Source organism: Bipolaris sorokiniana, assembly GCF_000338995.1.
Source record: "Bipolaris sorokiniana ND90Pr unplaced genomic scaffold COCSAscaffold_3, whole genome shotgun sequence".
Classification (NCBI taxonomy): Eukaryota; Fungi; Ascomycota; class Dothideomycetes; order Pleosporales; family Pleosporaceae; genus Bipolaris; species Bipolaris sorokiniana.
In genome coordinates, this window is record NW_006911897.1 from 1,941,997 (window position 1) to 1,966,168 (window position 24,172).

The 24,172-nt window shown below is 48.6% G+C and overlaps 8 protein-coding genes across 8 annotated transcripts; 2 read left to right on the plus strand and 6 right to left on the minus strand.

The window, feature by feature from the left end:
- Positions 1-297: 297 nt before the first annotated feature.
- COCSADRAFT_352599 (uncharacterized protein) lies at positions 298-5,401 on the minus strand. Its single transcript, XM_007699030.1, has 8 exons — positions 5,260-5,401; positions 5,170-5,210; positions 4,161-5,120; positions 3,788-4,040; positions 2,965-3,741; positions 2,412-2,918; positions 2,062-2,357; positions 298-2,008 (listed from the first exon to the last, which is right to left on the minus strand). Exons 1-8 carry the CDS (start codon positions 5,380-5,382, stop codon positions 304-306), a joined length of 4,662 nt encoding a protein of 1,553 aa, XP_007697220.1. The 5' UTR covers positions 5,383-5,401; the 3' UTR covers positions 298-303.
- A 3,855-nt stretch (positions 5,402-9,256) lies between these two features.
- COCSADRAFT_82785 (uncharacterized protein) lies at positions 9,257-9,847 on the minus strand (the record flags this gene model as incomplete). Its single annotated transcript, XM_007699031.1, has 1 exon — positions 9,257-9,847. The coding sequence occupies one exon, from the start codon at positions 9,845-9,847 to the stop codon at positions 9,257-9,259; it is 591 nt and encodes a 196-aa protein (XP_007697221.1).
- Positions 9,848-10,091: 244 nt separating this feature from the next.
- COCSADRAFT_290988 (uncharacterized protein) lies at positions 10,092-12,614 on the minus strand. The gene is made up of 4 exons (XM_007699032.1): positions 12,302-12,614; positions 12,075-12,252; positions 11,915-12,025; positions 10,092-11,855 (listed from the first exon to the last, which is right to left on the minus strand). Exons 1-4 carry the CDS (start codon positions 12,440-12,442, stop codon positions 10,285-10,287), a joined length of 2,001 nt encoding a protein of 666 aa, XP_007697222.1. The 5' UTR covers positions 12,443-12,614; the 3' UTR covers positions 10,092-10,284.
- A 550-nt stretch (positions 12,615-13,164) lies between these two features.
- Positions 13,165-13,530, plus strand: COCSADRAFT_111538 (uncharacterized protein; the record flags this gene model as incomplete). Its single annotated transcript, XM_007699033.1, has 2 exons — positions 13,165-13,186; positions 13,255-13,530. Coding segments are annotated over exons 1-2 (288 nt in total), but the record flags the coding sequence as incomplete, so codon positions are not given.
- A 434-nt stretch (positions 13,531-13,964) lies between these two features.
- On the minus strand, positions 13,965-15,754 carry COCSADRAFT_34407 (uncharacterized protein). Its single transcript, XM_007698419.1, has 3 exons — positions 15,526-15,754; positions 14,576-15,448; positions 13,965-14,514 (listed from the first exon to the last, which is right to left on the minus strand). The coding sequence occupies exons 1-3, from the start codon at positions 15,703-15,705 to the stop codon at positions 14,362-14,364; spliced, it is 1,206 nt and encodes a 401-aa protein (XP_007696609.1). The 5' UTR covers positions 15,706-15,754; the 3' UTR covers positions 13,965-14,361.
- Positions 15,755-16,341: 587 nt separating this feature from the next.
- COCSADRAFT_157980 (uncharacterized protein) lies at positions 16,342-17,886 on the plus strand (the record flags this gene model as incomplete). The annotated part of the gene is made up of 3 exons (XM_007699034.1): positions 16,342-16,685; positions 16,735-17,602; positions 17,653-17,886. 3 exons carry the CDS (start codon positions 16,342-16,344, stop codon positions 17,884-17,886), a joined length of 1,446 nt encoding a protein of 481 aa, XP_007697224.1.
- Positions 17,887-17,976: 90 nt separating this feature from the next.
- COCSADRAFT_291010 (uncharacterized protein) lies at positions 17,977-19,925 on the minus strand. Its single transcript, XM_007699035.1, has 2 exons — positions 18,432-19,925; positions 17,977-18,378 (listed from the first exon to the last, which is right to left on the minus strand). The coding sequence occupies exons 1-2, from the start codon at positions 19,789-19,791 to the stop codon at positions 18,068-18,070; spliced, it is 1,671 nt and encodes a 556-aa protein (XP_007697225.1). The 5' UTR covers positions 19,792-19,925; the 3' UTR covers positions 17,977-18,067.
- A 2,502-nt stretch (positions 19,926-22,427) lies between these two features.
- On the minus strand, positions 22,428-24,025 carry COCSADRAFT_82258 (uncharacterized protein; the record flags this gene model as incomplete). Its single annotated transcript, XM_007699036.1, has 5 exons — positions 22,428-22,520; positions 22,572-23,311; positions 23,360-23,855; positions 23,910-23,923; positions 23,989-24,025. 5 exons carry the CDS (start codon positions 24,023-24,025, stop codon positions 22,428-22,430), a joined length of 1,380 nt encoding a protein of 459 aa, XP_007697226.1.
- Positions 24,026-24,172: the final 147 nt, after the last annotated feature.

The following is a 24,172-nucleotide window of genomic DNA, read 5'->3' on the forward strand; positions in this document are numbered from 1 at the left end:
TAATAATGTATTGCCTATATATAGAGAATTGGCATGAGAGAAAAGAACTTAAATATGAGAAGTTCGTGTAGTACTATTAGTTGGCTGTCTCGACTAGTTACTAATGAGTCCAGGCTATAATAATGCAATTTGTGACAAAGGCTTTTAGTAGCTCTGATAACGGGCAATCCTGCAACTCTGCAGCAAATACAGGTAGAGTTCTAACAATGCATGCAACTACATCTTAACCAGCAACACGGCGTAAAGCTTACACGGCAATGTTCACTAAGTATGCTTAATTAGTTATAAAAGTTTAAAGTCTATTCAAGTTCGCCCCATATCGCTTCTACGGTTCATGCCCCCAGCCATAGTACTTGCTTGCAGTCGAAACGCCCTTAGATTACCAGTAGTACTCTTGGAGCGCATATGCGGGCTATCCATACGACTGCTACCTCCATAGTCAGACCCTGCATTTCCTAGACCAACCATTCTATCCGGCCTCTGCAGAGACAGTGCCCGTACTGACCGCTCTCGATCCTCATCACTATGATCGGGACTTCGATAAACTGGCGAGGTTATAGATTTTATGCGAGTGTTCATCTTGGTCATTAATGCAGACATGGCGGCAGTTGGTGACGGATGAGATGATGCACCTGAGTTTGAGCGTGTCAAGTCAGATACACCGGTGATACGGCGTTGCAATAGCTGCGGCATGTCATTGACCGTCCTGGATCTTCGGCGTCCCATTGGAAATCTTGTTGTTGACGACATTGAGGGCGATCGACTTGATGGTGGTGTTGGTAGAGTATGATTGCCTTGTGGTAGCGATCCATAGGTTTGCATCAATTGCTGTAGATCGATAGCCTGCGGTAGTTTACTCAGACGCCGAATGGCCTTTTTGTTGGAGTCAATGAAAGTCGACATCGCCTTGAGAGCATTGCTTTGTGTGTGCACTTCGTACGCAGGGGTACCACTTGCAGTGCTCATCGCACGAGCGGCATGCTGCTCGTTGAGTCCCATGATCCGTGGTGTCATCGGTGAAGATCTGCTCAGACTCATCTCGATCTGCGATACGACACGGTCGAAATCGACACCATTTGTGGGATATCTAATAGTGGGCTGAATGGATGCTTCGCGGGCTAGAATGAAAAACGATCCGTCCCAAACCTTTCGCTTCAGAATGTTCCAACGAGCACGAGCCGGATTCCTCTCCATCTCGGGTTGGAACACGGAGTGACGGGCGAGCTTGGCATAGAAGCCTTCAAGGCGATTTGCCATCCTTTCGAGTACTTGCATGAGAAACGTGGAAAGTGCAGTGACACGTTCGGGATTCGATAGAGCATCAAGTTCCATGATACTGTCAAAAGCATCCATGCCAGTACAGGCTTCTTCCCTAATAGCTTCGAGAAACTCCATATCGTATTTGACAGACCGCTGTGCATATGAGATAATACCTTTCTCATGGTGACGAGCAGACTCACTGTCGCATGTGAATTGGCCGATTTGAGAAATCTCGTTGGACGCCATGACAGCATCATGGGAGCTTTTGGCACGAGCAATTACACCAAGGACATCGGATAGCTTGGTGTTGGCAGAAGAAACATTTGCGAGAGTGAATGAGATCTTGAGGTAGAGTTCTTGCAGTTTTGCTCCAAAGAGAGTGGAAAAACCGCCCTCTAATAGGCGAGACTGGTAGTGGTAGAATCTGCGTACACCGCCCATGTTGAAGAGGTCACCTTGGAACCACACGAGCGACGACTCGGTGATCATGCCAACCTCGAAGCTCGCCGCGACCACTTGTTCAGTTGCGACACGAAGATAACCTTTCCACAGATCGTAAAGCATACCAATCTCCTCGGATTGAAAAGCGGGCTTCGGGGTCAATTCTCCAATGTAGTACTTGGTCAAGAGGGACGAGACCTCAGGATTGTTGGTGTGGGCCAGCAGATCGAAAGACTTTGTGCAATCTACACCGCCATTGGATTTGATAATATTAGTACCGCCTGGGTGCATTGTGCAAAAGTCGGTACTGCGATGGTCTTAGTGTGTGTGAGCCAGAGGGTGAGTGGACTGTATACTTACACGTCATACACTTTACCATGCACTCCGATCCATACACGCGAACCTTTCACATGACCAGTATGAACCGCTAGCTGCGAAAGCGATATCGTAGGTTGGTTGCAAGGTAGAGGTCTTGGGGTCATGAAGACGTCAAGCATAAAGCGTCGCTCGGCAAATGCAGTGTTCAATATGGTCTCTACAGTTTCCATAGTAGGCGATCGATGATTGTAGAGCGCTTGGCGAATTCCGGACATCACTGAATCAAACACTCCGACTGAACCGCATACGTAAAGGTAGCCACCGATGCCGCCTTGCTTCTGTGATCCAAACATGTTAGCGAAGATCTTAGGGATTGAGAGCATAGAACTTACCTTTGACATAACGAGATCGCATATAGACTGCCCTTGCTCCACGATAAGACCATCAATATACCTTGAGGGCATTTCCCTTTCCACAAGATCTCTAGAAACGGGATCGTACACTAGGCCATTCGTGTCGCGCGAAAATGCCGTATGCACTTCCATCAGTCCCTCGTTGACATACTGACGAAGCTCAGATTCGTAACAGAACTTCTGCCGCGACTGCACACCGAGATATAAGACAGTTTTCCCCCATGCTTGACCGCAACGAGCTTGCCAAAAACTGCGAAAAGGTGCCACACCGCTACCGCCTGCAAAGAGCGCAACAGGCGAGGTATCATCATGTGGCAATTGAAATGAGAAAGGCCTCGACACGCCAATCAATATCTCCTCGTCGTCGAGTACGTCCATCTCTTCAGCTACTGGCGGATTTAGGAAACCACTGCTAACGCCATTTCGCACATGTTTTTCAGTGCCCGCGAACAGGGGGCAGAGGTCATACTCCGAACGAGATATTGTCTACATATGTCAGTTTCAGATGTCATCCCAAGGAAACAATACATACCAAGTCTACAGTGCTGGGGAGAAGTTCGTCAGAGTAGTTGGAGATACTGTAAGTGCGTGGTACCTCGACAGAAATGAGGTCTGTCAACCAGGCCAGACTGCCAGCAAGGTCGAATGCTTGGTCCCAGATGCGTGGCGAAGTGTCTTTCACAGCTTCTTGAAGTAAGTCACCGAGTGAGGCTCGTACAGGCCATTCGTCAGTGGCTAGGACCTGCAACACGGCATGCGATGACGCTCGTAGTAGGGTATGCAGCTTTGTAGCAAGTTTCTTGGTTATCGGCGCAAGATGACCCTTCCGTAGGATATCAATGACAGTGAGCTGGGACTTATCTGTATGCGAGATGGCGCCCATATGCGCAGCGTATCGTGTCCATATGCGGTCCAAACTGACAGGGTCTGAAAGCATAGTATCAAGGCCTAGCGCAGCTGCAACCTTCGCACACTCCGTCCAGCTATTCATTGGCATGATAGCAAGTCGGTCGCCAGGCTGAAAGGTGATGCCGGTGTCCTGGATGTCTAAAGTGACCATCGCGATGGAGCGCTTGGGGTCCGAGTCGACAAAGTTTCTGCTTAGGATTCTGCCTCGGTATCGGCATTCTTCGAACGTACCACGCATCTCATGTGGTTCGATATCGCGTTGTCCACGGAAAGGCTCCAGGCGTTCCTTCATGGCCTCAGAAAATTCCGCATGCGTTTTCTCCCAAGGTCTCATGGCGTCAGCGGCTCCAGAAGCCCCATTTGTCTCGGTCCGACCAGACTTTCCGGCGCACTCGAGTAGCTTCTCGATGTCAGTTAGACCAACGTATCGGTCAGAACATACTTACACCAAACACTTTGTACCGATGGGCACCCATGAAGCCTCGCTCACCAGTGTATGCCTCCACCACGCCATCGAGCACGCCCATCAGTCTGGGGTCACCAGATGCCTTCACATATTCCGGTATCTGATAATGATACTCAATGGAAGCAATGAAAGCACGGAGGTTCGATGGCAGCCAGGCTCGAAGATGTACACCCTCGGCGCCAAGAAATGAGTTATACTTTTTGCGACCAAGGAAGGCATCCATGACCAAGTACCTGAATGTGTTAGTAAAGAACTTTCAGATGAATCGGTTAACTTGCGGAGGAAATTGTAGGCCGGAAGTAGCTGGGCATCGTTTGGATAGAGGCGCCGAGAACTTGGCCCAACGTACCCACTCAGTAGGAGACACATAGTTCTCGCCAGACCTATCGTTGGGCGATATAGTGTTGAAGGCTGTGGGCATTCTTTCCAAGATCTCCTTCAAGCGAATCAGTTCACGAAGAAGTCCCTCGTTGTTGCGGTTCATAACATGTTCTTGACACGCCGCAATGGCATCAGGACCATGCTGAAAGCTTGCTGAGGTATCAGCACAACCTTTGAGAAACGCATTCTCAGCGCTGTCACCGAACATGCCCCATCGCAACTTGGTGTTGTCGAAGCGACCGACATAGGGATATTTCGAAAGTGGGTCCACGTAGTCGACATTGAAAGACGACTGGTCGAAAAAGGTAAGGTGGGGAATGGACCGACCCATCCGAATGGAAATCTGAACATACGGAAGACCAATGCTGCGAGGAATGCCTTGGACCTCATCACCAAGATCGTCGCATATAGGGACACCTTTCAGTTTGAAAGGCTTCGCAGCTACGTTGATGCCCTCATTGCCATCATGTCGCTCTTCATACCGGTAGATAGAGCAAAGCATACCAAGGGCGACCAGAGCTGCCCACAGAGCTTTGTCTGGGATGGTGTCGGCCGTTCCTTGGATGATTGGTAATGCTGCGATTGATTCCCGCACTCGACCACGAGCAACGCAGCCAGGCATTCTTGTACACAGATCCATCCATACTCGTCCTGGAGAATTGCGTAGGGCACCAGGAGCCTCGCTTGTGTCTGGAGGTTGGAAGCCATATTCGGTGCTCAAGTAGCCATCTCGCCAGCCTGTCGCAGGGCCGACTTCTTCCGCTCGTAGTATGACTTGACGAGCGGGTGCACCAAGCGCAATTGCCAGTAGATCTCGTTCATCCATGTTGAGGGTGTCAAGACTCTTGACGCCTTTGGCATTTTGAATCTCTTTGATCTCGGCCATTGAAGGCACGTTGGAATATATCAGCTCGTTGATCGCCTTACGTTCCCTAAGTTGGTTAACAAAACTATACTAGCTCGGATTAATGGTATGCCCACCTTTGCCGAAGGAACTCTTCAACGTTGGCATGTTGTGGTATCTATCATCATCAGCAACGGCATTTCCGAGTGCGTGGGATTTGCAATTACTCCAAACGCAGCGTGCACATCTCCAGGCGCGGCATATCCAGAGAATGTACATCCTCGGGGACCCATCCGACTTCCGTTCTTGCTAGCAGCAGCAGACTCCGCTGGGCAATGACCACCAGCCATACCGGAGACTGGACATTGTTCTGACCTCAAAGACATGGGTAATTAAAAGAAATGTTGTTGGGAGACCTGCCCGTTAGTGAAGAAAGAAGGAATTGAAAAGACCTCGTGACAAAGACAGCAGACACGAGAAAGAAAGGATTGTATTGCACTTGAGGATACAACTGCAGAACCTAATCTACTCCAGAGCACATTTAGTACAGCAGGCGCCTAGTAGCATTGACTTATGTTCCCAGTCTATAGGGCACCATAGCTGAGCTGACGTGTTTTAGCCGAAACGAGACGCTTTGCCATGGCGCAAAACAGCTTGATGAAAGAGTAAATGGCTTGGCTGGAACAAAACGCGGTTTTGACGTTTGGTCGTTGTGGACTACTTGACTTTGGGCGCAGAGTGGCATAGGAGCGCGACGGCGTGCATGCGTTAGGTCTTGGACGTAGATTGCGCGACGTATGGTGTTTGTACTTAGTGTGATGGGGGGATCCAAGAAAGGGGCTGGCCCCCGTTACATAAGCGTCGCCCGTCCCGAGTCCATCAGCCATCGCGCTTCTCGAAGCTGCCTGAGGCATACATATTATCGGCGTGCTGTTAGGTCGCAGGCAGCTCTATCATTTCGCTGCATTACTCTTTGTAGCTCTGAAGCGAGTGCCCCAAAGCGCCAATATCGGCACTTCTCTGAGCAACTTTACGTAGTACTAATACGCGTGTCCAACCAGTTGCGGCTTTTACTTACAACTTGCGACAATAGTACAGTGAAAGAAGCTCCGACTGTGGCCAATGCACGCGGAGCATGCTACAGGCTCCTTTATTGCTAAACAAGCAGCTATGGCTCGGGCCCGACTTGGCCAAAGAATTCTCCGTCTTGTTGCGTGTTTGAGGTAAATTGATTCAAGAGCTACGTCAAATGTGCATTACTACTTCGCCGTCTTGATCGCTAAAACAAGAGCCGCAATGTTGCGCATCAAATCCTTTGACGAGCTCGACCAATGTTCTAGCTTCGACTATTGTTCCTGGTAGTTTGCGTTCAGGCACATCAACTGGCTACATTTACTACGATACCTGTTTTCGGAAAGCTTGTAAGAAGCTGTTGTAATCAACTCCATGTACGAATCCTGGTAGTTGCTTTCCCGATACACTGTGAAGAGTGTGAGCTGCAAGGTGTAGCATTACAAGCTTTATGGTCTAACGCCTGAAGGAACATAGCGAAAGTCATGATTTTCGAACTCCACCTTATCTCGCATAGATGAGATGTTGCATTACTACATCCATAAAACTATTCCAGAACCAGTCAATAGTAGTAAGTAGGGTATATAGAAGACGTTAACGTGTTTTACAAGCGAGCGGCGCGTACAAGCGAGCGGCGCACCCCACTAACTTTGCACACCTCTCTCATCTTATCATACTATGGCCCCACGCAACGTTACTCAAATAGTATCAAATAAAGCAGACGTATAGCTTACTATCTCCTCTATAGCTATTAAATAGATCTAAAGTAATAAACATGCTGCATGTAATGGGCTGAACGCCCTTTGCCTCTCATACTCGTCTACGACCTCGTCTACTCCACCTGCCCGGCCCGATTGTTGCTCTAGCAACTAGTATTGTATATAGATAGCTACGTAGCTGAGAGCTTAGCTCTCTATCGAATACAATCTTGTTACCTTAGCCTGTCTAATTATGCTCTAGAGCTTAAGAACCTAACGGGGTTACGCCCCATTACACTGCAGTACTCTATAATATAGCTAAGATAACGCTCTACTACTAACGCGCTAGTAGGCCTACCTAACGCGATTACTAGCCTAACTTAAAGAAGCTTACTAAGCTAGAAGAGAAGGTAATTATTAATTATATACCTAATCTTAATCTACGTAGATTCTTACCTATCTATATAGCTATACGCGATATAGCTAATAGACTATTAGCTATATATAGCGCTAGCTAGATTAGTATTTACTAGCTACGTAACTTTATTAATTATATAGATAAGCTTTTAACGTAGTGTAATTAAGCTTATAATAGATAGAGAGCTATATATAAAGATCTAGTTCTAATTAAGAGCTAGTTTAAACTTATAGAGTAGATAAAGGCTAAGTATAGTATCTATAATAAGAATATTTATAACTTTAATAAAGCTAGCTTTATAATAGGTAAAATTATAACTTAGCTAGTTATAATAGCGTTAGAGTAAAAAAGCTAGCTAAAAGTAGTTAAGCTAAGTAATTATAAGTAGGTAATACTAATTATAGTAATTAACGCAGCTAGCTAGTTAATTCTACTATTCCTTATTTTTACTAGCTAGTATTACCTATTTACTTAGTATAAAAAGATAGAGATCTTACGTAACTAGGCGATTATAGTTAGTAATAATAGTTAAATAAATAATTAGCTAAATATTATATAGATAAAGTACTTTAACGCCTATATAAAGACTTACATTACTAGTATATATTATCTACTTATTCTTAATAGCTATAAGAGCTACTAGTCTATTAAGTTCTAAGAGTTCTATAAGAAGAATAATATCTATACTCTCTATATACTATCTTACTTATCTTATCTACTTTAGCTACTTAACGTTAGCTACTTCTTACTATTAAAGCGTGTATATAGCTGTAAGGTAGAGAGTCTAATCTACTATTATATTAACTATATTACTAAGCTTAAGTTTCTACTAGCGTTTAAGGTAGCGTTTAATTAATTCTTTATACTAGCTAATATCTACTCTACCTTCTACAGCGTAGGCCTTATTTCTCTCTAGCTAGATACTATTCTATTAAGGCTTGATATAAAGCTCTATACACCTACTCTACTAGCTATTCTAGAGACTCTCTAGTAGGCTTATACGCCTAGTAACATACGTAAGCTTAAAGTTTAATTAACGTTAATACGTAATTACGTTTAGCAGTATTAAGGCTTATTACTAGCTTTAATTATTATAGTAATTAACTAGCTTAAGAAGAGAGCTAAGATACTAATACTCTTAGCTATTAGAATAAGGAGGGTGCTACTTATTCTATATCTAGCTCAGAGGTAGAGTCGTCTACTTATCTAGCGATAGACTCAGAGATAGCGAATTAATAGGTTCTAGAATAAAAAGAGAGAAATAATACTAGGGGAGAGAGATTAAAGAATTAGATTGATCCGATCTTATCTTATTGTCTGCACTAGTAGTCTGCTCTGTGCAATCTACTCTACTTTCTATCTAGTATTCTTATTACTAGTATTTATACTAGCTAGTAGCGATAGATTACGTTGTATATACGTAATCTTTATTTATCTCTTACGCTACTAATACACTCGTGATACACTAGTAGTATGATAGTATAGATCGCTAGGGTATAGCGATCTAGTCGATTGATAGATCGATCTTATCAGAGATTAGCTGAGTAGCTTAGATCTCTAACATTAGCTAAGCTAATACGTAATTAGATAGCTAGTCTTAAGAAGGCGAACAAAGCCGTAATAAAGCGTAGGCAGCGTAAGAAGAAGTAGATATAGAAGTAAAGAGTATTAATAAAGAGAGCTAAAGAAGATCTACTCGCTTAGCGCAAGGCTAATTAATAGATTACTTATAAAAAGCGTTAAGAAGAAGAGTAATTAGGTATTAGCCGCTAGGCTCTAGCGCGGTATAGTAGGTATAGAGAGACTAGCTATAATTCGCGTATATATAAGAAAGATACTTTAGATAGTATTTAATCTACTACCTTAATATATATAAATTTTATTTAGTTATAGTAGAGCTGTATACGTAGAGATGTGTGTAAAGTTAGTAGGGTGCGCCGCTCGCTTGTAAAACACGTTATAGTAGTATTACAACATGTTCGAAAGACTCGTGACCCAATACTACTACCTACATCTGTTCACTACATCGATTGAAGACTAGAGTGCTTTGGTTTCATAAACCCTAACGTTTAGTGTTCTACGAACGGCCCAGCTATGGCCACCTGTCCAGATAGGTCCACCTCTCCAGAGCGGTAACACGTCATTACGCCCTCTCCGTCTCTCGACCACAGCGTCTTCCCAGTTACCTTGCTGAAACCGCTCGACGTCCTCTTTGCTAACAGTGTGCGACCGTGTGTTTGCTGCCATCGTCCAAAATCCCACAATGTGGCCTTGGTCTATCTTGTGCGACAACCATGCTTTGTTACGTCCACCGTTTTCGCTCTGTTGCGAAAGAGACAGAAGCTCGGAGCATGTGTAATTGGTCTTTCCCTGTGGAAGCGTAGCATTTTCCAGCTGAGTGCGGTGAGACGAAGCGGGGATCTTGTCGACGATGATAGGAGACCAGAAGTAGGGAAATGGCGCATAGAGAATTCTCAGCGACACGCTCAGCAAGACTGCCACGGGAAAGTCTAATCCGAGGGACACCCCTGCCCGCAGGGCTGACTTGAACGTAAGTCTAGGTGGGGTTGTGGGGGTTGAGAAGAACAACAGGTGTTTCTGGAATGCAGAATAATTGCTTCTCGTCATTTTGTAGATTTGTTGGTTGAGAAGATTTTGGTGATGTGCTGAAGGTGGCATGCCAACGTACAAGTAATGCTCACGGAAGGAGTCTTTGATATCAGGAGGCACAAGTCATGACGTCATGTCAACCTCAAAATCCGCAATAGGTGGTATGAAAATAGAAAGTAGAAAAAGTAATGAAAAGCCTAAGGAGCTCCGGTGCAGACCAAATGGTGATGCTATAAGGTCCTTATTTGAATCATTAGCTCATTCGTGATCCAACGCAGATCATGGCTGCCTCCAGACCGACCAATATTTCTAGCCGATAGCCAATGCACCTGAGGCATATCTCATAGATATTATTGTTCACCTGAAAATTCTTATGGCTATCGGTTTATTCATTTGAAAAATTTGTACGCTTGCAAATTGCACTGTTCATCGTATTTTCGATTAGAGGGCAGACCTTATAGGATCAGGAAGCTCCCGATGCCTGCTGCAAAAAAAGCCTTATTGAAAGCACTCAAAAAGAAACCACCAGTCGCAGCTCCCGTGTAGAGGGGCATGGAGCTACCTGTGGTCGACGGAATCGTTCCATTCCCTGTAGTACTATTAGGTATTAAGTCTGGGAAAAGGTGGCTTGTGTTAACATCCACGACTATCCAGTTGCGAATAAGGGCAGTACCGTTCATCACAGACTCCCACTGCTCCTTGGTACACTGACCAGGATCCAAGACATAGCACTGGGCTCCTGGATCGATAATCGGTACGTTGATGATGTTGGACACATCCATTGGTCCTTCGGTCGCGTAGCTGGTGTTGTTGGCAGTCGAGACATTACCAGTGCTGATGTCTCGATTGAACAGTGAGCGCATAAAAATCTTGTATGCAGTCTCTGGCTGATAGGCGGGAACTTCGTGTCCGGCTTCGTAAACGCGTGTAAATGACAGATTACCGTACTGGCGTACCTGGCCGCCAATATATGTATCATTCACCACTACGGGCGCATAACCTGCCGTGGCAAACGAATTGGCATTTTTGTATGGTATAGCAAGAGAGAGAAGTTCTCCTCCATACCAGTTACAGGCATAGTCACGGTCGCCGTAAACTAGCGTGACTTTGATTCCCTCTTCAAGTAAGTAGGCCAAGTCCTCTTTCCAATTCGGACGTGGATAGTCACCTATACCACGGAATGATTTGGACACTGCCGAGTTTGACTGGGTCCAGTTGAGCGATACTCCAAGGTCCTGTTGTACATGGGGTTGATTGAGAAAGCCTTGGTACCAGGGCGGAGGGTATGATGCTGCACCAGGCGCAGAAATATCGTAGTAATTCAAATCGGTATCAAAGTATGGGTCCCGTATTTTCTCGGAACAGAAGGTCTCGGCAGCCTCACATGCCTTGTTAACAGTGGCATTAAAACCTTGATTAGTGGGATCATATGCGAGGCTGAGGTTCCGGCAGACTTCGATCTGCTCCAGACAGCCTCCTTGGCGGTACAAATTGTCGAGCACCTCCTGATAGCGGCTTTGATTTACGGCTTGAATGCCGTATGTGTTATTGTGTGCCATGACAGGGTAACCTGGCCATTGTACATATCGATCGATACAGCCGTTGATAATCAAAAGTGTATCAAGATGGAGAACATGCGTCTCCCCAGCTTCATTCCATGTTCCGTTTTCAATCTTCTCATTTTGTTCTTGGAAGTAGGCCGCAAAAGCGGGCCCGTAACGACCTCCATAAGATTCCGTGGCAATTGATATTCTGTCATCGTTGGGTTTGTGCTCAGGAAACTCTTGAAACCAGACCTGGGCAAAGTTCCAAAGCGCTCGTGCAGAGTTTTCAGTGCCTCGCGTGGTGAAATTGGAGTTTTGACTGGGGTAAGTACCGACATAGAAACTGTTGTTCTGGGCAGGGACCGGGGTAGCCTGGAAGTCCACAACCTTCAACTCACCCGTGTCCAGGTTGTTGGTAATATTCACCAAGCTGTCGTAGCTGAGACCGACCTGTACGGGCTGGTCGAGATATAGCATATTCACTAGACCGGATCAGCATTTTTCACGAGGCGTGATTTGAGCCGAGTCTGGGCCTTCCAACCTTCGTTATTCCACGACCACTCGTTGATATAGGTGCTGTTTGAGTCAGAATGAACAAAGCACGGCCCATTCTCACGCAAGAGCCCAAGCATGGAGCTGGACCCAGGCCCACCTGATCAAGGTCAGATGGTGCTGTATATACGTGTCAACAAGCTGCTCACCATTCATCCAAACTGACAAGGGAGCATTTTCGGGGTCCTTTCTAGATTCGAAGAACCAGAAGTATGTGTTAATCTCATACGTCTGATCTTGGACACCCAGGTCGGCGAGTGCCCCGGCGGGAAGATGGACATAGCCGGAGAAGCTTCGGACGCCTTCCGTAGTCTCGCACAGCTTGGTCTGAATATGATGAGAGCATGGCCAACAAGCTGAGCAAGAAATCACGTGCCTCTTTGTATGAGATTCGTACACCTTCTTCAAGCTGTGATTTGACAACTTTCACGTCTCGCGGTGTGGTGGGGAATTGGGCGTGGGCAAGAGCAGGGAGAAGAAGAGCCACTCCTAGCGATGGGAGACTGTATAGAACCATGATAGTGATAATGTATGGAAGGAGAAACCAAGCTCTACGAATGGCTTAGGAAACGCACTCGCCGCAGACAAGGGCGGGTTGGGATTTCTTATAGCAGCCTCACTGGCATGGGGATGCCATCTGTCAGCCCGTGGTGAATGATAAGGGAGCTTCCTGGTCGGGTCATAGTGCATATTCCTTTGCAGCACTGGCGGATGCAGATAGTGCACTTTGTGCCTTTGTGACGTCGCAATGCCTCGTAGCGAGACAATGGGAGCGGGGGAATATCAAGGACCCGTAGAGCCGAGCCTGCCAAGAAGGCTTTTCATCACTTGTCTGCTCCGTAACGGCAGCTTGTGTGATGAGCTAAGACGGGAAGAGTGGAGTGCACAAAGTGTATGCATGCGGGGTGGTGTTAGAGCCGATATGGAAGGTGTTGAGGTTTGATGCCGGCGATATGACGGGATAGATGCCGAGTCTGGAGAGAAGAGGGGAGGGTAAGGACGACAGCACGAGAGACGGACGAAGAAATATACGTGTGCTTCGCACGTGCTCCAAGTGATACATCACGGGGAATGTGTGTATATACATAGTGAATATATAGATGATGGGGCTAGCTGGCATATGGGCAAAGGGCCATCATGCTGTGATTGCCGGATTGGGTTTAGCGTCGAGCCCCACGCGGCTCTGCATCTGCCATGCACGCCTCCAAGCGCTCCGTCTTGCCACTCGCCCGTCCACCAACCTCCAACCATGTCCAAGAAGGTGGGTTCCCAGCAAGTTATGAGGGCAACCTCATGTTGGCAGTCAGTCTGTGGCTAAGCAGCAGACAGGGTAGCGACACACCATCGTCAATCCGCATCCGCGAGAATCAGAGGCGTTCGCGCAACCAGCGCAAGGAGCTTATCCAGGACTTGCGCCGCCGAGTGCAGGAATATGAAATCAAGGGCGTTGCCGCCACGCAGGAGATGCAGCGCGCCGCACGCAAGGTCGCCGAGGAGAATTCACTGTTAAGAAGTCTACTTGCCAGCCGTGGTGTGACGCATAATGAGGTAGAGGCATATCTGCGCTCCTTCAACACCAACACCGCTCCCACTACTCACACCACTGTCACCGCTATCACCATTGCTCCCAGCTATGCAAGCCATGCAGCCCATGTGCTACCCGCACCACCGGGGCTTCCAAGGAGTCCAATATCACACCAACCTGTGGTTCCAAAGACAGTGCCCTTGTGCATGCAACCCCCTACACAGTCTCCTGCGCAAACCTCGATTAGGCCGCTAGCGCCATCAACAGCCCAGCCTCAAGCGAAACCACGCCCCGAGTCTCAGCCCACACATCGACTGGTCCCTGCCACCGTGAATGCGTCACCAGTTTCAACGTGTTGCAAGCCGGCAGGTGGCACTGGTCATGACAATAGCACGTCTTCGTTTTCTATGCTGCAAGAGGATGCAGACTGTCCTAATACCGCTAGCTGTTTCTGCGCCCCGACCACTATGCCCAAGGAAACGCCACTCGATACTGGACTGCTGATATCATGCGAGACGGCTGCTACCATTATTGCTGAAATGCGCGGTGATGGAGATCACAGTCGAATCAGAGCTAGTCTGGGCTGCGTTGGGGATGAGGAGTGTAATGTCAAGAATACTCGTGTGCTAGAGCTAATGGATGAACGATAAACGACTTGTTGTTCCTCAACTCCAGCATTGGGCCAATTGCACTCGTCAGATTAGGCAATAACGCCTGTGCCAAATTCCTACTCTTATGTTGGAGCCATCGTGGCGACGTACGCAGCTCAGCAACTGCGAGCCTGGCGGCGCTTCACCCTGCGCAGTTGCAACATGAGTGCGCTGGCGACTATGTAAGAAAGACCAGCGAAGATTTGAGCATATAGATATTCTCGAGAAGAGTTGGGGCGCCTAAGTTTGAGCGCAATGCCCTCAGATACTGTAAGGCATCATGTACTGAAACTTCACAAGGACTGGTTGGATGCACATACCTATGGAGGGGATAATGACAGCCGCCCAAGACAGAGATAATAGAGACTGCAAGTCTTTGATCCCTGCGACTTCGACACACAATGGGCCAATCGTCTACACCCGGTGTCACTATGGTGCTGCTTCCAGACTGTCATGACACGAGAGACCAACTTACCATCCAGAAAACACCCACTATAGCCCCGCACAGTATGACGAAGAAAACAGTCAGCCCATATGACGTGGAAGGCAGCCAAAAGGCAAAACATGCCACTCCACACAAGAGCGTCAACGCTCCGGCTGTGTCTATACGATTCCATCGATCACTAAGAATGCCTATGATCGGCCGCCCGATGGCAGTGCCCACGTTCAGCAAGCCAATCATATCAGTAGCTTGAGATCGCGACAGCCCAATGGATAACGCAAAGTCGGATAGAGAGAAAAGCAGGACAATATAACCCAGCATGCTGATGAAGGCCCAAGCGAGCAGCAAGAGCACATCACCTCGCCTCAACAGCTTTGTATCAAAGCCTAATTGAGACGGCCGAATGGCCTTGTTCCGATCGCGGATGAAAATGGTTGCAATGGTGTTTGCCGTAAATGCGAGTATACCTGTGATGCGCAGTGCCCAGGCAATGCCAAATCGCTGAATGATAGCTTCTGATCCCCATGCGAATGCTGCCCCACCGACGCCAGAACCTGCCGCGCTGATGCCGTTTGCGAGACTGCGTCGTTTGTCAAACCATTGGGAGAGAACTGGTAGGCAGGGAATGTAAAGGAAGCCAATTCCACAACCAATCAAGACGCCTTGGGAGATGTGGAGCTGCCAAACGCGATGCGAAAAGGAAGCCGAGAGGAAGCCTGCAAGCTGAAATAGCAGACCGCAGCACATGATGACGTGGATTCCGAACTTGCGGCACAAGACTGTCACAGCGGGTGCAACGACCATGGCTATGGCAAAATTAAACCCCCCAATGAAGGCATAGTCCCAGGTCGTTGCTTCAGGGAACAAGGCTTCTGCAAGATAGTGAGACAAATAGATGCCATAGGCCTGGAAAGTTACATCAGCTACTTGTAGTTATCTCTTTGGACGAGAGCATCGGACTTTGGCACTCGCTGTCTACTCACCGAGACGGCACCCCAAGTAAAGCAATTGATTGTGAAGCATGCAGCGACGCAGATCCATCCATAGCCACCGTCTGGCGGCACAAGGCTTTCACTTTGCACACTCTCAATCCCTACGTCATTGGCACGGTCTGGCGACAGCCTGGGGCTCTGGTGCCTTGAGGACGTACACTCAACTCCCATGGATGGAAGAACTGATGATTTTGAGATTTTTTCTCTCGTTTGTCTTGATGCTGTTATCGAAAAGAGAACAATGAGCAAGAGTCGCGCTTGGGTGGATGTTGTGGTTGCCAGGTCAGTGTTGCCCTTAGTCAGCCTCGCCGTCCTATTCGACCACTACGCGTCCTGTGACCTGTTCAGTAATCTTACAGCAGGATGGTAAATAAATCATTCTACCGGATAAAATTGACAAAATACAAGAAAAACTAACATAGTCAACAAGATTGGTGTAAGGATTAGCGTCACGCATCGATGGCTGTAAAGACCAAGGTCTAGCACCGTTGTATACTTACCTATGAACCGACACTCGATTCCAGACAGTATGGCTAGTCTTTCAGTATCCTTATGGAAGAATTGTCCGTATGACGCTGCTCTGTATGCGACGAAACGCGGAAGCCATACGGCATGAGGATAATAGCGCTAAGCTTGTCTAGGCAATTCCGAAAATGAGGACCCCGCCAAATAAGTTATTTGTAGTGAGAGGATGGTGGGCCCCGCCATGTTGACAATTCAACGTCTAGCACAAACAACTACAAAGACTCTTCTCTCTCTTTCTCCCATAAATTCGGGGCCGGAACGAAGCGCAACTACATTACCAGAATGGAGTGTGACACTTTCCCTGTCGCGCAATACAGCACCAGCGACGCCACGTCGTTTGCCCACACATCGGCGCGCTCGCGATGGCCCATCATCATAACACAAGGCATTGATGACGTTCATCGCTCGTTGCACAGCACCAAAGAAGAGGAGGCCATCAGCCAGGGTAAACAGATTGTTGCCGAACTAGCCAAGCTCAAGTACGAACTGCAACACGACCGCGAGCTGACGCCCATCCCCGATGATGGCGAACCCGACGTCAAGGCGTACAACGAGGAGTTAGCCGCCAGAGGCAATCCCAAATGGCACAATGTGCCCTGGCTGTATGCAGAGTGCTATTTGTATCGGTGAGTGCCGTTTCTGTCTGTCGTGGTCGAGGCTAACCGCCATAGCAAGACGCATATCGAGCATCTTCAAACAGAGTGACAAATGGCGCTCATATGACATCTTTGCTCGCCAGAAAATGGCTACTTTCAAGTCCTCCCGCCCCGCCGTTCTCGAGCTCGCCGCGCGCTACAAGGACATTGTCACTGAGCTGGAGCAGAAAAAAACTATTAGTGGCGCAGACACCCAAGAGCAACTTGAGGCTGCTGAAAAGCTTCTCTTCACTGAAATGTGTGAGATTTGTCTTTGGGGAAATGCAACGGATCTTTCACTCTTAACGAATCTTTCCTATGAGGATATTCAGAAGCTGCAGGGCTCCGAGGCGCGCAAGAAGTCAGAGAAGAACATCCTGGTGAACGACTTGGATAAGGCCTTCAAGGTACTCTCTACCGCGCAAAAGGGGGGTAAGAAAGAGAGGCGCGTTGACATTGTCCTCGATAATGCCGGCTTTGAACTCTTCGTCGATCTGATACTAGCCGGCTACCTCATCGCCTCTGGCCTCGCCATGAACGTTGTTTTTCACCCCAAATCTATTCCCTGGTTCGTCTCAGATGTATTGCCGGCCGACTTTGGTGCCCTTCTGTCTGCACTGGCCGATCCGCATAGTTTCTACGAAGCGCTATCCGACGATGAGAAGCACAATGGAAAGGAGGTTGTACCTCTTTCGGAAACCGAGAGCTCCAACCTGAAGTTTTTGTTCCAGCACTGGAGTACCATGCACGCCGAGGGTCAGTTGATGCTGCGACCCAATCACTTCTGGACTGCGGCTGGAAGCTACTGGCGGCTTCCCAAGATGGAACCGGAGCTTTACGAGGACCTCAAGGAGAGCGAGTTGGTCATCTTCAAAGGCGATTTGAACTACCGGAAGCTGACTGCTGATGTGAGTTTGGTCAGCACTTTATATATTGACTCTGCTAATATTTTTGAAAGGCTGCCTGGCCCGCTACAACACCTTTCACCGAGGCCATTGGACCTATGGGCCCTGGCTCAGGGCTCCGTGTACTTGCGCTCCGTACTTGCAAAGCTGACGTTGTGGTTGGGTTGCAAACAAGTGAAGACGAGCGACTCAGAGCTACGGAGGGTGGTGGAGGAGACAGCGGAGCACGAAAGTGGGCATGGAGTGGCAAATGGGCTGTCGTACAGTTTTCAGATGGTAAATTATAATAGAGAGCGGCAATCCAGAGTGCCTAGAATACGTAAGAATGTCTTGGGATATACTGTGGGCAATGGTTGAATAGACGGAAATGGTCAGCGGTACATCACGAAGCAACTCCGCTCCTTCCCAACATGGTACTTGGCAACACGAGTACTATAGGCAAGGGATATACACTGATGATATTGACGTTTAGTACGTTCCTCGCCGAATATCCGATGCAACCCGCTGAATCTCTTCCACTGTCGGCGGCTGCTTGGCCCCTCTTAGCAGCGACATCTTGGAAAGGCTCTCCATTTCCCTCATTTTCCGCGCCATGGTACCTTCTTTGGATGCTCTTTGATTCCGACTACTTTTTGAGGGCGCCTGCAGATACCTATGCGTGAGGCCATCGATGGAGTCCTGCGTAGGTCTCGATCTGTGCCTGTGAAACATGTCTACCCTGCCGGAATTCTGCGGCGACGACTCGGTCATGGGGCGCGGATAGCCTAGAGCCTGAAGATCTAACCCGAGTTAGCAAAATACCGAAAGAAAACGAGTCGTGTTCAAAACATACCAAGCACCAATTTACCCGCATCCGGTTCACTGCCCAACCACTTTCCCATTGTGCGCTTGGCCCAGAGCTTGCGGACGCCCTCGAGCTCAAGGTGGTATTCGAGATTGTCCCAGACGGGGATGCTGCTGCAGATTGCAATCATCTCGAGCGTCTGAGGGTGCACTTCGGCCGTTGCACCCGGTTTCACGAGGACAACCTCGAGCGTACTGAGCGGCTCCCTGGGCGGCGGAGATTGGAGCGCGTTATCGCCTCGGCACACGAATTCCAGCGAGTCATGGCGCTTCAGCCCGCGAATACTCAGCTTGCGCCGCAACGCTTTTGGTGCGACTGGACTTGATGACCGTGGCCGTGCTGTTTGCAGAACCGTGGGCAAACCGGTAATCAGCGTTGCGATGTTGCGAAGAGATTCCACGACCACGCATCCGTCCTCGTGGTTGTCCTTTTTCCGCTTTACCGCTCCGAGCAGCGGTGCGGTTTCCATACCCGAGACGGGCAGCTGGAAGCGCAAGTTGCACGCGTGTGTGAGTACAGACTGGACCATGTGAGGGGGTTTTCCATTTGTCCAACAGTCCCAGTGCTTGCCTCCCGCATCCTTTTCGTGTGAATGCGAAGCGCTGCGAGCATCGCACAGGTCGATGGAAAACAGACTGTCGCGGTACAGAATATTTAGACCCATTGCACGCATCTGCTGGCAGACGCGGAGAGCAGGGTGCATCATGACGGATCGGATATCCACAGCATTGGGACCATGGCGATGTCGGTAGCGCTGCGGCGTAATCCGCGATTGATATGGTGTGATCGATACAGCACGTTCTTCGGCAAAAACGTAAGCTAGTATATGCCCCAGTAGGCCTTGGGGTAGCTGTAGTAGCGAGCGCCTTGTTACGTTGGTATGTGTGGAACCTTTGACTGAGTGTGTCCGCTCAATCGCTGGCTTTGTTGTGCTGTCTTTACGCCTAAGAGAAGGAGAACGCTTGGTGACGTAGAGAGGTGCTGGGACAGGGTTCGAAGTCATCACCGTCCTCTGAGGTCCGCGGACCGGTGATTCATCGAGCATAATTAGGCATTCTAGTGATCGTCGGTCGATGGAATCCTCTGAAGCTCGAATCGGGGCGAGCCGCTCCTCCAAGACATGTCGTTGGCGCGAACTGTGGGATGGCTTTGCGTACACGGGTCGATTCTGCGTTTCGCTATCTTTTGGGAGAGGCAAAGGCTTATTCTGGCCTGGAAATAGGTCGTGCATGTATTTTCTCGACGTAGCGTGCGCCTTAGCGGTGGCGGCGTAGTCGTTAAGGTTGACGCGGACTGGAGGATCGGGTAACCGAGGAGCAAGCACATATGGAGAAGCTGTATGCGCCATGGTTGGCAATCTGGTAGAAGAAAGTAAATCGAAGGAAACGGAAAACCGGAAAGAAGCAGACACAACGGATAAGAAGAAGACGAAGACGAAGGATGCTCGCTGTGATGAGAGTAGCTTGAATCAGCAGAGCGTAGTAATATGTGGGCGAAGCCTGCGCCACTGCATGCATACAGAAGGATTGACAGACTCAGAGTCCAGCTCTTATCGACAAAAGAGGGCCACTATTGCCAAATTGGCTTGATATATTGAGCTTCATCCTCATTCCTTACTAGTAGGTGACAAGCAGGTAGCCTGCCACTTTCTCCTTGCCATGTGCGAACCCATGGCTAGCAGGTTCGACGCTTGTCGCGAAAACGGACCGGGTGTAGGCCTGATGTGCCATGTAATCCAGTTTTTCGAGGCGAAACATGCATACTAAAGCGTTTTGCTTTGTTCTGATTCGCTGCATGCTTGTCCCGCCCCATAAACATTTTTTGCCTGGCACCATGGCGGGTACTTGTCGATTGGGTAAAGTAGTGTATGCCGTCAGAGCGCCAGGGGGTAGGGCATCCGCGTGGGAGAAGAGTGACATGGCTGATATTATTGGCTGTGCGGCTGGTGTGCAGGCATCAGGTGCTGTACACTACTTTCCCTGGTCCAACGTAGATGAGGATGGATGATATTTGCAGTCGGTATAGCCCCACTCTGTGGCTGTAATCATAGGTCATTACTCGTAAATGAGGAGACTGTAAAGGAGCGGGACGAGTCTGGGGCCCTCATCCGAGACTTGTAGTGTTCGAGCAGCATGGCACAATGAGCATCTGAAACGTGACGGGGCAAATCCGGTGGAACGGCCTCTCGCTTGAGAAACTGTCACGGCCAGTGGGAACTGTGGGCGAACGCGACCGTGAGCGAGCAGCTGTTGTCACCTTCACCGGATGGCATAATGAAGCTGGCTAGAAATGCAGTGCGCACATTTGGCGTTTCACGCCCTAGAGATCAAGGCATCCCATGAACACGGCTGGCTGGGTGTCGCTGCCAAGACGTCACCGAGGTTGAAGGGATCAGTAAAAAAAAAAAGAGATTGAGGCTGAGAAAAATCTGGCTTTGGGCAAAGTCGAAGGTGAGGCGCGTAGGCGTGACCATGGAGCACCGTCTGGGCCGTGATGGTGGAGGACGAACAGCGAGGCTGGGATTGCCACTAGCCACCGTTGTAAAAACGCCTGAAGGGGCCTGTTCTCCTAGTCGAACAGTCGACAAAGGGCGACTAGGAAATTGGTGGCGTTCAGGGGCGTTTTGCAACACTAATCACGCTGTTAGATTCTAAGGTTATACTACGTATTTGACGAGCAGCTTTATCCTGGCACCGGGGGAGCTGGACCATTGTAGTATGTGTACGCAGGCAATGCACCGGGGAAGTGTGTTATCAATTCATGAAGCTTTAGCTACGTAACCTTAGGCCCGAATTCAATCTCCACAATACCCTCGCGACGTTCAGCGGATGCGTGTGCCAAGTCAACGGTTGTTTGCGACCCCTTCCGGTAATCCAGTCCTGCCCCACGTTCTGCGATACCGGAAGCTTGCAAGGCCGTTGCCGATCCTCTCAGCTGTCGTCGCCTCGCCTGCCTACTCCAGTCGTCACATCTCCCCATTCCATATCTAATGTATCCTGCGCATCAACGGCTTTACCTCCCGAAACATCTGACCCAGAGACTTTACGTGGTGTGCCTTCTCCTCCCTCTCACTCTCTCTCTCACTCGCCTGCTATTGCTTGACGAGCATAAAACAACGCCTGCGTCTCAAACAAATGGTCGAACCCGGGCTTCCATATGTCGACTACTATAGCCAGTACACCTTGGTTGGCACAATGCTACCGTGCCCATCACCATCAAAGAAACATTGAATGCGGTGTCCGCCACGGCTTCTATCCGACCTGTGTCCAACGTTGCACCTGCATTGACATCGGACATGAATACGATGTCTGTGTGGTCGGAGAGAAGTTGCAAAATGAGTCGGCCCAAGCTTCAATAAGTCGAATTCCATCTTGGCCATGGCATGACTTGATTCGTCTTCGCTTGTCTTGGGGAACAACTTGTGCACGTCCTTTTTTCTACACATACCTGTCCCTTAAGTTTCTACGATATAGCTCCGCTCAAACACTTGAGCTGTTATGAAACTTTCCCTTCTCGTACTCGAAACCTGCACTCCTTCCCACTTCACCCTACTCGCCTGAGCGTGATCCACTGCTTTTTGGTATGTGATTCGGGGCTACTCCTGGCTACACAGATTCTTGCTGCCAACTACAAGCAAACGCACATCCATGTTCTGGCCTCATTCTGCATTGAAAGGGCAGCAAATCATACAGTGTGCATAAAAAAATCGAATGACGGGAAGGAGCTCGGCACAAGTGCTGCATTCTCGAAGACACGAACCCGTACAACGGCTCGGGGCAGATCGCACAGGACCACCTTCTGACCATGCAAAGGGAATATCGCGGGCGTGAGTATATCCCCCGGATTATAGGATTCGATTCGATCCGATTCGATATTTTATCATTTGACCCAAGCTTAGCAGAGAATGGTACCGGATACGAAGGACTTTATCGAATCTGGATCTTCACAAAAAGTGTGCCCACCCCTATCTTTTTATGCAAGACCTCAATCCTTCTTGTTCCGATCATCAGCTGTTTCGCTCTCAATGTAAACGAATTCTGCCTCGCTGCTTGCTGTGATTTTTGACCTTGTGTCCAACTGTGTTTGTGGTCAGTTTACAGTCATCATTCTTCACAATATTATACGCACCCATTGTACAGCTGCTGTTGAACCAAAGAAGGCAAACACCACTATAATCATGGTGATGTAGCCCTTCTTCCAATATGGTGCATCTGTCGCAGGATAAAAGGCAATGCCCCAAAAGGTGTATAGTATGGATTGCACCATACTCATGATGTAAAGTATGACTGATCTCGAGGCGTCGTCACCGTTCCGCTGGCAGATGATACTCGCCCATCCATACATGACTGGATTCACAATGTACGATGTACCAGCCAGGTAGAACGCGAACAATACGCCAGCGGTAGACAGATTAGGGACCAACAGGAGAATCGCCACAAGAAGCTGCAAGACTCCGGCTAGGATGACCATGGGTATACGACGATTAGTCATGTCTATGATGTAGCCAGCTCCAATGTTTGAAACTATAGATACGGCTTGGATGCCCAGAGGGTAAGTAGTCGTCGCATACGAGGGAAACTGGCCGATATTGGCTTTCATCCAGAGTAAGAAAAGACCCTGAAGAACAATGGCTTCGAGTGCGCATCCTATCATAGAGTAGAGGGATAGTATGTAAACGTCTGGTTTCCAAAGAAGCCGCTTGACCAGTGACTTGAGGCTGATATCGTGACCCCAGTCTCTTTTGGGCGGCAGACGGTCTAACGCGAGTTGTATTTCCTCTTTGCTGAGGTATGGAGTGTTGGGGGACTCTGGCAGATTTGGAAAGAACAACAGACCAAAGATGCCAAAAGGGATTCCCATAGCCCCGTCTTAAATGTGTTAGTGTCGACATTGGCTATACGGTGTAACATGCGTACTGATGATAAAGACCCATTGCCAGCCTGCAAGAGAGGTTTGCCCATGTAGACTCTCATTCATTGCCGTCATCATGATACCGGCAAACATGCTGCCGATCTGTCCAATAGCCGTGAAGATGGCGGTTCTTTTGGCAATCTCCAAAGGCTTGTACCAGGATCCAAGAATATAAATGGTACCGCTGTACAGACTTGCTTCGAAGAACCCCTGCAAATAGCGGGCGACGCAAAGTTGGGCGTACGTCTTGCATGCCGCTGAACACATGGTCAAGACGGACCATACGATCAGGGTGAAGGGGAGCCAAAAGCGAGGTGCAACCTTTTGGATGATTAGGGCATGAGGTATCTGGCCGGTACAGCTACCAGCCGTGAACATGGAGAGCAAGATGCTGTATTGGTTGCCCTCCAGCTTCAGGGACTCCTTTAGTCCGGATACATAGGCATTGGAGAACGCGGATCGATCCAGATAATTGAAAAAGTAGGCAGCACAACAGTACACCTAGTGCAGATATTAGCTCCACCCAGTACGACTGAGCATTCACAACGATCTAACCAAAATAAAGCAATCTGTCGATTTTTTTGTTATTAGGTCTCTGTAGAATGATACCAAAAGTAACCACAGAAATACATACCAAGCTTGCGAACCAATCGTATCTCCAATTCCGACATCGTAGTGTCCAGCCGTGCGTAACCAACCCGCCTGTAATGACGACAAAGAAGCATATAAAGTTCCCGCTCAACCCTACTTTTTCTGCCAAAGGAAAAAAAAATCCCCCACCACCCTTGGCAAAACGTGTGCGTGTCTTCACTCTCGTA